Here is a 12,551-nt window from a genome sequence, read left to right as displayed (position 1 = left end):
GGCTGCCGGCTGCAGACCCTCACAGGGAAAAGACACTGGAGGCACCCTCAGTGACAGAGCAGGTGTGCGTGACTTCATCCTATTTACAGCCCACCTGGAGGTGTCTGACACCCACAGTTAGGCTCTGGGTACCTGGTGGTAAGCAGCACAGGTCGTCACCTCACGAGGGAGTACTCAGGGCAGTGGGTCCCAGGCACTTGGATCTCAAGACCTTTAAATCCTTACCAATGATAGAGGTCCTCAGAGCTTTTCTTCATGTCTATTGCAGCTATCAACTTTTATTATGTAAGAAATTAGAGCTAAGAAAAAATAATGTTTTAAAAGAACAAAGAAAAATAATATGGTACCATAAATAGCATATTCTTGTGAAAATATTTCTCACAATCTGTAGGAAAGCAGCACTGTGTTACATTTTTACAAGTCTCTTAACTCGAGCTGCACTGACGACGCTGCACTTCTCAACCTGTAGCTGGGCTGCTGCGTGACTGCAATCAGGCAGCCTGCAGGAGACCTACTGTGTGCTGTGCCATGCACCCTTCTCCAAGGCTGAGGCTCCCAGCAAACCTTTCTCCCCTCTGGAAGACTCATCATGAAGATGGCAGAATAAGTAATTACCACAATTATCAAGCTAATGAAAACCACTAAGCCAAAACTAACAGAAACATATTTTAATGACATTTTTTAGAACAAAAAAATTAAACTGAGATAGGTAACAGAAATTTGAGCCTGGCCTGCAGTAGCACAGTGGATAAAGTATCAACCTGGAACACGGAGGCTGCTGGACTGAAACCCTGGGCTAGAGCCCCTGGTCAAGGCACATGCGAGAAGCAAGTAATGAACAACTAAAGTGAAGCAACTGTGAGTTGATGCTTCTCACTCCCTCCATTTCCCCTCTCTGTAAAATCAATAAATAAAATCTTAAAAAAAAGAAAATGAAATTTGAGGAAATCTACAAAACCAAAAATTACATCATTTTACATCTTGATATAACCTGGACGCTGAAAATAAAGAGGTGTCTGTCCTCTCAGCAGATTTACACCCCTCTTATCAAAGGCATAGTCTGGGTGACGAATTCCTGGGCTGCAGGACTGGCCTATCACAGATGAGTCCTTCAGCATTTGAAACCACCAGCCCTGCTGACCCGCATGACAGTCTGTCTGTCTGAAGCTCACTTCATTGGCTCCTCAGGCCCCTTCAGGCTGGACTTCTGATTTCTTCTTTCTTTTTGACCCTGAATTCGAAAGAGCTTTTTCCTGAGATCTTTCTGTCGCTTCAGTTTCTCTTCTTCCTCCTTCCGCTTCACTTTGAAGTGTTCTTTATTGAGCAGATGCCGCTGCTCCTTGGCCTTCTTCACCTTCTGACAATGTACGGTGCTCAGAGCATCCAGCAGCGCAAGGACCTGACAAGGACAAGCCCAATCAGAATGTTCTCAGAGTTACAGCACGCTCTCCTTCTGCATGTCACGGGGTCTAAGCACCTAGCTGACTTATCAAAACTAGAATCAATTCATGATACAAATGAATATTAACCTAGTGAAAATTTATCCTGAACTAGGAAATTATAATTTGCATGAAGATAAAAATCGGAGCCTATTTACTTAGCAAAATATTTAATGGCCTTTACCATAAAACTACTTTGTTAATCACTCTTAGATACTATGTGCAACCAATTAAGACAGTGTGATCAGCCATCTGTGTGCCCACTGCTCCCGATGAAAATGGGCTAGACAGAGCATAGCTAAACAGAAGGGGACGGGACTCCAGCCCTTCCTCTAACTTCCAGTTCCAGTGCCTCAAATATGTCTGGCCCTTACCCTGTCCTGATGAGAAATGAGAATACAGCAGAAATGCCAAGCGTTCTACTGAAAGCATTATTTTCACATCTAAAAGCAACATGCAGGAAGCCGCCTATTAACAGTACCTTCCTTTCGTGAGGCTCCCGTATGATAGCTGGTCTCAGCCTGTCCTTTGGCACCTTGCTTGACTTTGCTTGGGTCTTAGGCTTGTTCTTAAAGGGCAGGGCCTTCTGCAAGGCTTTCGGAATATGCAGTGAATTAAAATGCTTCTTTTGCCTCACAATCAGCTGAAAGAAACAAAAAAAAGACTGTAACATTTAAATTATGATCTACATGCATTTAAAATTTGCATAAAATCTTCTTAGTGGATTGCTGACTTTTTCCACAAGATCAGTAACACCAAAATCTGCTGTCTATCAGAAATAAGGATTCAGGGGATTCCAAGACGGCTGAAGAGTACCTGAATGCTACACTCACAAGCTCCCAGCCCCAAACCAAATTTACAGCTAAAATATAAAGCAATCAACCTGAATAACCAATTGACAGCTAGCTGACTTACACAAAAAGCTAGAGACTGGTAAGAAGGGTGAGAGCTGTCCTTCCCAACGCCTGCACACATGTGCAGCAGCTTAGAAGCCAGAGGGATATCACAGGCATGGAGCCCCCTCCCCATAGGAGTGTGGGGTCTCTACCCCACGCGGGGATCCTCAACCCAGAATAACCGATGGGAAGAGGAATCTGCATAGCATCTGGTGCTGAGAATCAGAGACCCAGGTGCACCTTTCCAGTACTGGCACTCCTATGACCCTAGGACCAGCCAGCGGAGTGCACAGCCCATCCCAACGCCACTGGGGTCGCTCGGCTGGCTCAGTCCTAGCAGTGCCTGTTGCACTGCCCCTTTTCCGGGGAAGCCACTGCTGGAGGTGCAGACACTGATTAAACTAGGGCTTTGGAAAGACGGCCAGCCTCTCACCCTCTCGTGCACACCTATCCCCAGAGAAGCTTTTTCCCAGGAACCATATGGGTGGGAGCTGGGTGTGTGGCTGCATCGCAGGGGTGCAACCACTATCTCCCTGCGAGCACAGCCCCCGCTACCCTGGGAAGGGGTAGAGGTCCCAGCTCCCCTTCTATAAGACTTGTGGGCACCAACCCCAAAGGAGGACTGTTGGTGGGACCTAGGTAAAAAAAGCATGGCTGGTTCTTTGAAAAGGTAAATAAGATTGACAAATTTTTAACCATACTCATCAAGAAAATAAGAGGGTGGACCCAAATAAATAAAATTAGAAATAAAACAGAAGTAACAACTGACATCACAGAAATACAAAGGAGCCTGACCAGGTGATGAGCAGCAGACAGAGCGTCGCACTAGGACGCAGAAGACCCAGATTTAAAACCCCAAGGTTGCCGGCTTGAGTGCAGGCTCATCCGACTTGAGCATGGGGTTGCTGGCTTGAGCGTGAGATCAGACATGATCCATGGTTGCTGGCTTGAGCCCAAGGTCACTGGCTTGAGCAAGGGGTCACTCATTCGCTGTAGCCCCTGGTCAAGGCACATATGAGAAAGCAACTGATGAACAACTAAGGTGCTATAATGAAGAATAGATGCTTCTCATCTCTCCCCCTTCCTGTCTGTTTGTCCCTATCTATCCCTCACTCTGATTCTCTTTCTGTCAAAAAAAGAAAAACATAAAAAAAAAAGAAATACAAAGGAGTGTAAGAAAATCCTCTGAAAATCTATTTGCCAACAAATTGGACAACCTAGGCGAAATGGATAAATTCCTAGGAACATATAATCTTCCAAAATTGAATCTGAAAGATTCAGAAAACCTGAGCAGAACAATTACAATAAAAGAAATTGAGCCAAAGGAGAAGCACCCATCTGCTTCTCCACCCTCACCCCCTTGCTTCTCTCTCTCTTCTCCTCCTCTCCATAGCCATGGCTTGATTAGAGTGAATTGGTCCCAGGCGCTGAGGATGGCCCCATGGCCTCCATTTGAGGCACTAAAAAATTACTCCGGTTGCAATGGAGCGACAGCCCAGATGGGCAGAGCATCACCCCCTGGTGGGCATGCCGGGTGGATCCCCAGTATGGTGCAAGCGGGAGTCTGTTTCTGCCTCCCCTCCTCTCACTAAATTAAAAAAAAGAAAAAAGAAAGAAAAACAAAGGCAACAATTCAATTTACTACTGCAACAAAAAATATAAAGTACCTAGGAATAAATTTAATCAAGGAGGTAAAAGACCTATATTGGGATAATTATAACACATTGGAAAAATAAACTGAGGTAGATACAAACAAGTAGAAGCATATACCACGATCACGGACAGGAAGAATTAACATCATTAATATGTCCATACTGGTGGAGAGACAAGATGGCGATGGATTAGGCGGACATACCAACTTCCACCTCCCAGAACCAAAGTGGATTACAAACTAATTTTAAGAACTATCATCTGGAAAAACCAACTTTGGACTAAACTAAGAGGACTCTTCAACCAAGGAACACTGAAGAAGCCACACTGAGACTGGTAGGAAAAGCGGAAATGCAGAAAGGGCTGCCCAGCTCCCCAGAGCGAATGGCAGTCCTGAATCCCAGGAACAAAGCCCCAGCCTGCAGCCCCAGAACCTAGAAGAGGGGTATGGACAGTATTTAGCTGGAAACAAGTCAGGATACTATTTGTGAGAAAGACACTGATTTCTCAGACCCAGGATTCTTCTTAAAGGGACCACGCAGAAAACCTCTCACACAACCATTCACCCAGGGCTCCGGGGACAGGGAGAGAAGAGAGGACCGGAGTAGCAGGAAGAGAGTGTAATCTAGGAGGCACAAGGAGAAACACTTTGAGAGACAGCCACCCTAACCCCTGGGATGAGTCACTCCCCAAATCTGAAGTGAATATTTCCCCTGGAAACAGCAATACCAGCAAAGGAAAGCAGGACCCCAGCCAAACAAGCTCTCCCGTGGCACTCAGAGCCGAGTCACTTAGAAGGAGGGGGCTTTCGGGACTACAGTAGTGAGTGTCAGGGTCTGAGCTGCAGCGTCCCCACCCACACGGCTGAGGGCTTGCCCAAGGGCGGGTAGCAGTTCTGTCTGCAAGGGCAGAAGCCACCTGGCTACTACTGAGGCCCAAGTGTGAGCTCAGTCTTGCCCGGCTGGGGAAGAGGGGACGTGCAAAAGTGGTCAAGCCCAAATGCGGGCTGCTGCAATCCAGCCTGCGGGGGAAGGGCGGGAGCCCCAGAAGGGGCTGAGACCCGCCCTTGAGCAAGGGCGCAGGAGCGCAGCCTTGCCCAGGCCACGGAACCAAGGCTTGTGGCCTGACTTGGGAGCCGGCTCCTCCCGCGGGGGTGGAGCCAAAAGCCCAAAACAAGCAGAGTCCCGACCGGCCTGTGGAGCCAAGGTTTGCAGCCCTCCCATGAGTGGGCTCCTCCTGCAAGGGCGGGGCGAAAGCCCGAAATCAGGAAGAGACCCGCAGCTGAGCAAAGGTGCTCACCCCTGCCCACAGGGTCGAGCATAACACCACCCGAAGAGGCGGGACGAAGGACAAGGCCACCAAGGCTTATACACCTGAGTACGTGATCACAGCCACTCCAGTGAAGGACAGGTGGAAACCACAGCAACAGCCCCAGTGAGCAGGCACCGGCAAGCCCATACCCGAACACCCTAGGCAGCAACAGCAGAGGGGGTGGTGTGCCTGCAGACAGACCACACCTAGGGAACACAGAGGTCACACCCAGTGGACTCCAGTGGCCAAAACCTTATTTTACAGAGACAAAATGAGAAGGAAGAGAAATGCAATGCAAATGAATCAAGAGAAAGCCCCAGAAAAGGACCTGAATGAGTCAGATATAACCAAATTACCAGATGCAGAGTTTAAAATAACGATTGTTAGGATGCTCAAAGATCTTAGAACAACAATAGATGGTCATTACAAACACCTAAGTAAACAGATAGCAAATATAAAAAAGGACATTGAAATAATAAAAAAGAATCAGTCAGAAATGACAAATACAATATCAGAAATGAAGAACACAATGGAAGTAATTAAAAGCAGAATGGATGAAGCTGAGAATCGAATCAGTGAGTTAGAGGACAAGATAAATGAAGGCACGGAAGCAGAGCAGAAAAAAAAAGACTCAAAAAGTCTGAGGAAACTCTAAGACAGTTCTGTGACGACATGAAGAGAAATAACATCCACATCATAGGGGTTCCTGAAGAAGAGAAAGAACAAGGGATAGAGACATTGTTCAAACATATCATAGCTGAAAACTTCCCTCAATTAAAGCAGGAAAATGTCTCACAAGTTCAAGAAGCACAGAAAACTCCATTAAAGAGAAACCCAAAAAAATCTACACCAAGACACATCATAATTAAAATACCAAAGCAAAGTGATAAAGAGAAAATATTAAAAGCTGCTACAGAAAAAAAGACTATCACCTACAAAGGAACCCCCATAAGAATGACTTCCGACTTCTCAACAGAAACACTTGAGGCCAGAAGGGAATGGCAAGAAATATTCAAAGTAATGCAGAACAAGAGCCTACAACCAAGACTACTTTATCCAGCATGGCTATCGTTTAAAATTGATGGAGAAATAAAAAGCTTTCCAGTCAAAAGAAACTCAAGGAATTCATTACAACCAAACCAATGCTGCAAGAAATGCTAAGGGGCCTGTTGTAAACAGACCAAAGGAGAAAAAGAAAATAGCAAAAGAGGAATACAGTTTGAAAGAATAAAATGGCAATAAACAACTACCTATCAATAATAACCTTAAATGTAAATGGATTAAATGATCCGATCAAAAGACATAGGGTAGCTGTGTGGATAAAAAAAACAGGACCCATATATATGCTGTCTACAAGAGACACACCTTAAAAACAAAAGATGCACATAAATTAAAGGCAAAAGGATGGAAAAAAATATTTCACGCAAATGGAAATGAAAAAAAGCTGGGGTAGCAATACTTATATCAGACAAAATGGACTTTAAAACAAAGGCTATAGTAAGAGATAAAGAAGGTCACTACATAATGATAAAGGGAGCAATCCAACAGGAAGATAGAACCATTATAAATATCTACACAAATAATATAGGAGCACCTAAATATATAAAGCAGACTTTGATGGATTTAAAGGGCAAGATCAACAGCAATACTATAATAGCAGAGGATTTCAAAACCCCACTAACATCACTAGATAGATCCTCAAGAAAAAAATTAACAAAGAAACAGCAGACTTAAAGGACATACAAGATAAACTTCATTTAATAAATATCTTCAGGCCCTAGCCGGTTGGCTCAGCGGTAGAGCGTCGGCCTAGCGTGCGGGGGACCCGGGTTCGATTCCCAGCCAGGGCACATAGGAGAAGCGCCTATTTGCTTCTCCACCCCCCTCCTTCCTCTCTCTCTCTTCCCCTCCTGCAGCCAAGGCTCCATTGGAGCAAAGATGGCCTGGGCGCTGGGGATGGCTCCTTGGCCGCTGCCCCAGGCGCTAGAGTGGCTCTGGTCGTGGCAGAGCGACGCCCCCTGATGGGCAGAGCGTCGCCCCTGGTGGGCGTGTCAGGTGGATCCCGGTCGGGCGCATGCGGGAGTCTGTCTGACTGTCTCTCCCCATTTCCAGCTTCAGAAAAATACAAAAATAAATAAATAAATAAATAAATATCTTCAGAGCCTTTCACCCTAAAGCAGCAGAATATACATTCTTTTCAATGTATATTTTCAAGTGCTCATGGTACATTCTCTAGATTAGACCACATGTTAGGGCACAAAAGCGGTCTCAACAAATTTAAGACTGAAATCATATCAAGCACTTTCGCTGATCAAATGGCCTGAAACTAGAAATCAACTACAACAGAAAAACTGAAAAATACTCAAACACCTGGAAACTAAATAGCATGTTATTAAATAACGAATGGGTTAACAATTAGATCAAAGAAGAAATTTAAAAATTCCTAGAAAAGAATGATAACGAACATACATCAACTCAAAATTATTGGGACACAGCAAAAGCAGTCCTGAGAGGAAAGTTCATAGCATTACAGGCATACCTCAAGAAGCTAGAAAAAGCTCAAATAAACAACTTGACCCTGCATCTAAAAGAACTAGAAAAAGAACAGCAAGTAAAGCCCAGAGGTAGTAGAAGGAAGGAAATAATTAAGATCAGAGCAGAAATAAATGACATAGAGGCTAAAGAGACAATACAGAGGATAAATGAAACCAGGAGCTGGTTCTTTGAAAAGGTAAACAAGATCGATGAACCTTTAACCAGACTTATCAAGAAAAAAGAGACAGGACTCAAATAAATAAAATTTAAAATGACAGTGGAGAAATAACAACGGACACAACAGAACTACAGAAGATTGTAAGAAAATACTATGAAGAACTTATGCCAAAAAACTAGACAATTTAGATGAAATGGACAAATTCCTTGAAACATAAAATCTTCCAAAAATTAATCTGGAAGAATCATAAAACCTAAACAGACCAATTACAACAAATGAGATTGAAACAGTTATCAAAAAACTCCCAACAAAGAAAAGTCCTGGGCCTGATGGCTTCACAACTGAATTCTACCAAATATTCAAAGAAGAACTAACTCCTATACTTCTCAAGCTATTTCAAAAAATTCAAGAGGAAGGTAGACTTCCAAGCTCCTTTTATGAGGCAAGCATAATTCTGATTCCAAAACCAGGCAAAGACAATACAAAGAAAGAAAAGTATAGGCCAATATCCCTGATGAATTTAGATGCAAAAATCCTCAACAAAATATTAGCAAACTGGATCCAGCAATATATGAAAAAAATCATTCACCATGATCAAGTGGGATTTATTCTTGGGGGGCAAGGCTGGTACAATATTTGCAAATCAATCAATGTGATTCATCACATACACAAAAGAAGAAGAAAAACCACATGATAATTTCAATAGATGCAGAAAAAGCATTTGATAAAATCCAGCCCCCATTCATGATCAAAACTCTCAGCAAAGTGGGAATACAGGGAACATACCTCAACATGAGAAAGGCCATCTATGACAAACCCACAGCCAACATCATACTCAATGGACAAAAGTTAAAAGCAATCCCCTTAAGATCAGGAACAAGGCGGGGTGCCCCTTTTCACCACTCTAATTCAACATAGTTCTGTAAGCCGTAAAACCATAAGCATCTTAGAAGAAAACATAGGCAGTAAGCTCTCTGACATCTCTCGCAGCAATATATTTGCTGATTTATCTCCACGGGCAAGTGAAATAAAAGAGAGGATAAACAAATGGGATTATATCAAACTAAAAAACTTCTGCACGGCTAAAGACAATGAGAACAGAATAAAAAGACAAACTACACAATGGGAGAACATATTTGACAATACGTCTGATAAGGGGTTAATAACCAAAATTTATAAAGAACTTGTAAAACTCAATACCAGGAAGACAAACAATCCAATCAAAAAATGGGCAAAAGAAATGAATGGACACTTCTCCAAAGAGGACATACAGATGGCCAATAGGCATATGAAAAAATGCTCAACATCACTAATCATTAGAGAAATGCAAATTAAAGCCACAATGAGATATCACCTCACACCAGTCAGAATGGCGCTTATCAACAAAACAACACAGAATAAGTGCTGGTGAGGATGTGGAGAAAAAGGGAACTCTCCTGCACTGCTTGTGGGAATGCAGACTGGTGCAGCCTCTGTGGAAAACAGTATGGAAATTCCTCAAAAAATTAAAAATCAAACTGCCTTTTGACCCAGCTATCCCAGTTTTAGGAATATACTCCAAGAACACCAAGCACTGTTTGAAAAGAAGAAATGCACCCCCATGTTTATGGCAGCATTGTTCACAATAGCAAAGATCTGGAAACAGCCCAAGTGTCCGTCATTGGACGAGTGGATTAAAAAGCTTTGGTATAGGCCCTGGCCGGTTGGCTCAGTGGTAGATCGTTGGCCTGGCGTGCAGGAGTCCCGGGTTCAATTTTCGGTCAGGGCACACAGGAGAAGTGCCCATCTGCTTCTCCACCCGTCCCCCTTTCCTTCCTCTCTCTCTTTTCCCCTCCCGCAGCCAAGTCTCCATTGGATCAAAGTTGGCCCGGGAACTGAGGATGGCTCTATGCCTCTGCCTCAGGTGCTAGAATGGCTCTGGTCGCAAAAGAGCAACGCCCCAGATGGGCAGAGCATCGCCCCCTGGTGGACATGCCGGGTGGCTTCCAGTCAGGCACATGCAGGAGTCTGTCTGACTGCCTCTCTCCGTTTCCAACTTCAGAAAAATACAAAAAAAAAAAAAAAAAAAAAAAATTAAATAATTTAAAAGAAAGCAGCTTTGGTACATATATACTATGGAATACTACTTAGCCATAAGAAATGATGACATCGGATCATTTACAACAACATGGATGGACCTTGATAACATTATACTGAGTGAAATAAGTAAATCAGAATAAACTAAGAACTATATGATTCTATACATAGGTGGGACAGAAAAATGAGACTCAGAGACATGGACAAGATTGTGGGGGTTACGGGGGGGAGGAGAGGGAGGAGATTGGGGGAGGGGAGGGGCACAAAGAAAACCAGCTAGAAGGTGACGGAAGACAATTGGACTTTGGGTGATGGGAATGCAGCATAATCAAATGTCAAAATAACCTAAAGATGTTTGCTCTGAACATATGTACCCCGATTTATCAATGTCACCCCATTAAAATTAATTTAAAAAAATACTTCACTGTAAGTATGGAAAAAAAATGTCTATACTACCCAAAGCAATCTATAGATTCAATATAATTCCTATTAAAATATCAATGGCATATTTCACAGATCTGAACAAATGTTCCAATAATTTATATGGAACCAAAAACAAAACATAACAAAAAACAAAAACCCTGAGTAACCTCAGACATCTTGAGAATGAAGAACAAAGTGGGAGGTATCACACCTGCTGATATCAAGTTATACTACAAGGCCACTGTAATCAAAACAGGCTGGCACTGGCATAAGAACAGGCATACAGATCAATGGAACAGAACAGAGAACCCAGAAATAAACTCACACCTTGTGGTCAATTAAGTAATAAATGACAAGCAAGGCAAGAACATACAGTGGAGTAAAGCCAGTCTCTTCAATAAATGGTGCTGGGAAAACTGGCCAAGTACATGCAAAAAAAAAGAAAGAAAAAGAAACTAGACCAATAACTTATACCATTCAGAATAGGCAGTAAATTCTCAGACATCTCTTATAGCATATTTTTGCTGACATATCTCCTTAGGCAAATGAAATAAAGGACAAAATAAACAAATGGTACTATATCAAACTAAAGAGTTTTCGCACAGCAAAAGAAATCATCAACAAAATTGAAAGACAACACACTGAATGAGAGAACATATTTGCTGATACATCTGATAAGGGCTTTATATACAAAATTTATAAAGAACGTACAAAACTTAACACCAGAAAGGTAAACAACCCAATATGAAAAATGGGCAAAAGACCTTAATAGACACTTCTCCAAAGAGGATATACAGATGCTTAGTAGGCACATGAAAAAATGTTCAACATCACTAATCATCAGAGAAATGCACATTAAAACCACAGTGAGGTATCACCTCACTCCTGTTAGAATGGCTTTCATTAACAAATCAACAAACAAGTCCTGAGGAGGGTGTGGAGAACAGGGAATCCTTGCACACTGTTGCAAATGCAGACTTGTGCAGCCACTGTGGAAAACAGTACGTTTCCTTAAAAAATTAAAAATGGAACTGCCTTTTGACCCTGCAGTCCCACTTCTGGGAATATATTCTCAGAATCCCAAAACATTAACTGAAAGAATACATGTACCCTCATGTTCATAGCTAAGATCTGGAAACAGACCAAGTGCCCATCAGGGATGAGTGGATAAAACACTATGGTACATTTACACAATGGAATACTGCGTGGGCATAAAAAAGAAGGATATCTTATCTTTTGTGACAGTGTGGATGGACCTGGAGATTATTATGCTAAGTGAAATAAGCCAAGCAAAGAAATACAAGTACCATATGATCTCACTTATATGTGGAATCTAGTGAACACAATAAACTAACGAATAAAATAGAAACTGTGGTATGGACACAGGGAACAGACAGACAATTGTCAGAGGAGAGAGAGATGAAGGGTGAAGGGATTAACCAAAAAACATATATATCACAGAGACAGAGACAACAGGGTAGCTAGAGACAGAGAGAAGGGGCAGGGCGGGTAGAGGGAGGAGGGCAAAGGGGGGACAGATGAGGACAGAGAGAGACCCCGCCTGGGCGGGGGCGCACACTGCGGTGTGTATCTGTGAGGACAGAGAGAGACCCCGCCTGGGCGGGGGGCGCACACTGCGGTGTGTATCTGTGAGGACAGAGAGAGACCCCACCTGGGCGGGGGGCGCACACTGCGGTGCGTATCTGTGAGGACAGAGAGAGACCCCGCCTGGGCGGGGGGCGCACACTGCGGTGCGTATCTGTGAGGACAGAGAGAGACCCCGCCTGGGCGGGGGGCACACACTGCGGTGTGTATCTGTGAGGACAGAGAGAGACCCCGCCTGGGCGGGGGGCGCACACTGCGGTGTGTATCTGTGAGGACAGAGAGAGACCCCGCCTGGGCGGGGGGCGCACACTGCGGTGTGTATCTGTGAGGACAGAGAGAGACCCCGCCTGGGCGGGGGGCGCACACTGCGGTGTGTATCTGTGAGGACAGAGAGAGACCCCGCCTGGGCGGGGGCGCACACTACGGTGTGTATCTGTG

At 43.8% G+C, this 12,551-nt stretch overlaps 1 protein-coding gene across 1 annotated transcript in view; it reads right to left on the bottom strand.

The window, feature by feature from the left end:
* Nucleotides 1–653: 653 nt before the first annotated feature.
* BMS1 (BMS1 ribosome biogenesis factor) overlaps nt 654–12,551 on the bottom strand; it is a 60,938-nt gene continuing 49,040 nt past the window's right edge. The window contains exons 22-23 of the mRNA XM_066348939.1: nt 1,921–2,082; nt 654–1,399 (exon numbers count right to left, since the gene is read on the bottom strand). Coding sequence (XP_066205036.1) covers nt 1,169–1,399; nt 1,921–2,082 — 393 coding nt within the window. The 3' untranslated portion in view covers nt 654–1,168. The remainder of the gene's footprint in view (nt 1,400–1,920; nt 2,083–12,551) is intronic.

This window comes from Saccopteryx leptura, chromosome 9 (genome assembly GCF_036850995.1).
Source record: "Saccopteryx leptura isolate mSacLep1 chromosome 9, mSacLep1_pri_phased_curated, whole genome shotgun sequence".
Lineage (NCBI taxonomy): Eukaryota > Metazoa > Chordata > Mammalia > Chiroptera > Emballonuridae > Saccopteryx > Saccopteryx leptura.
The sequence above is the reverse complement of the archived record's forward strand: the minus strand, read 5'-3'. Positions and strand labels throughout refer to the sequence as shown.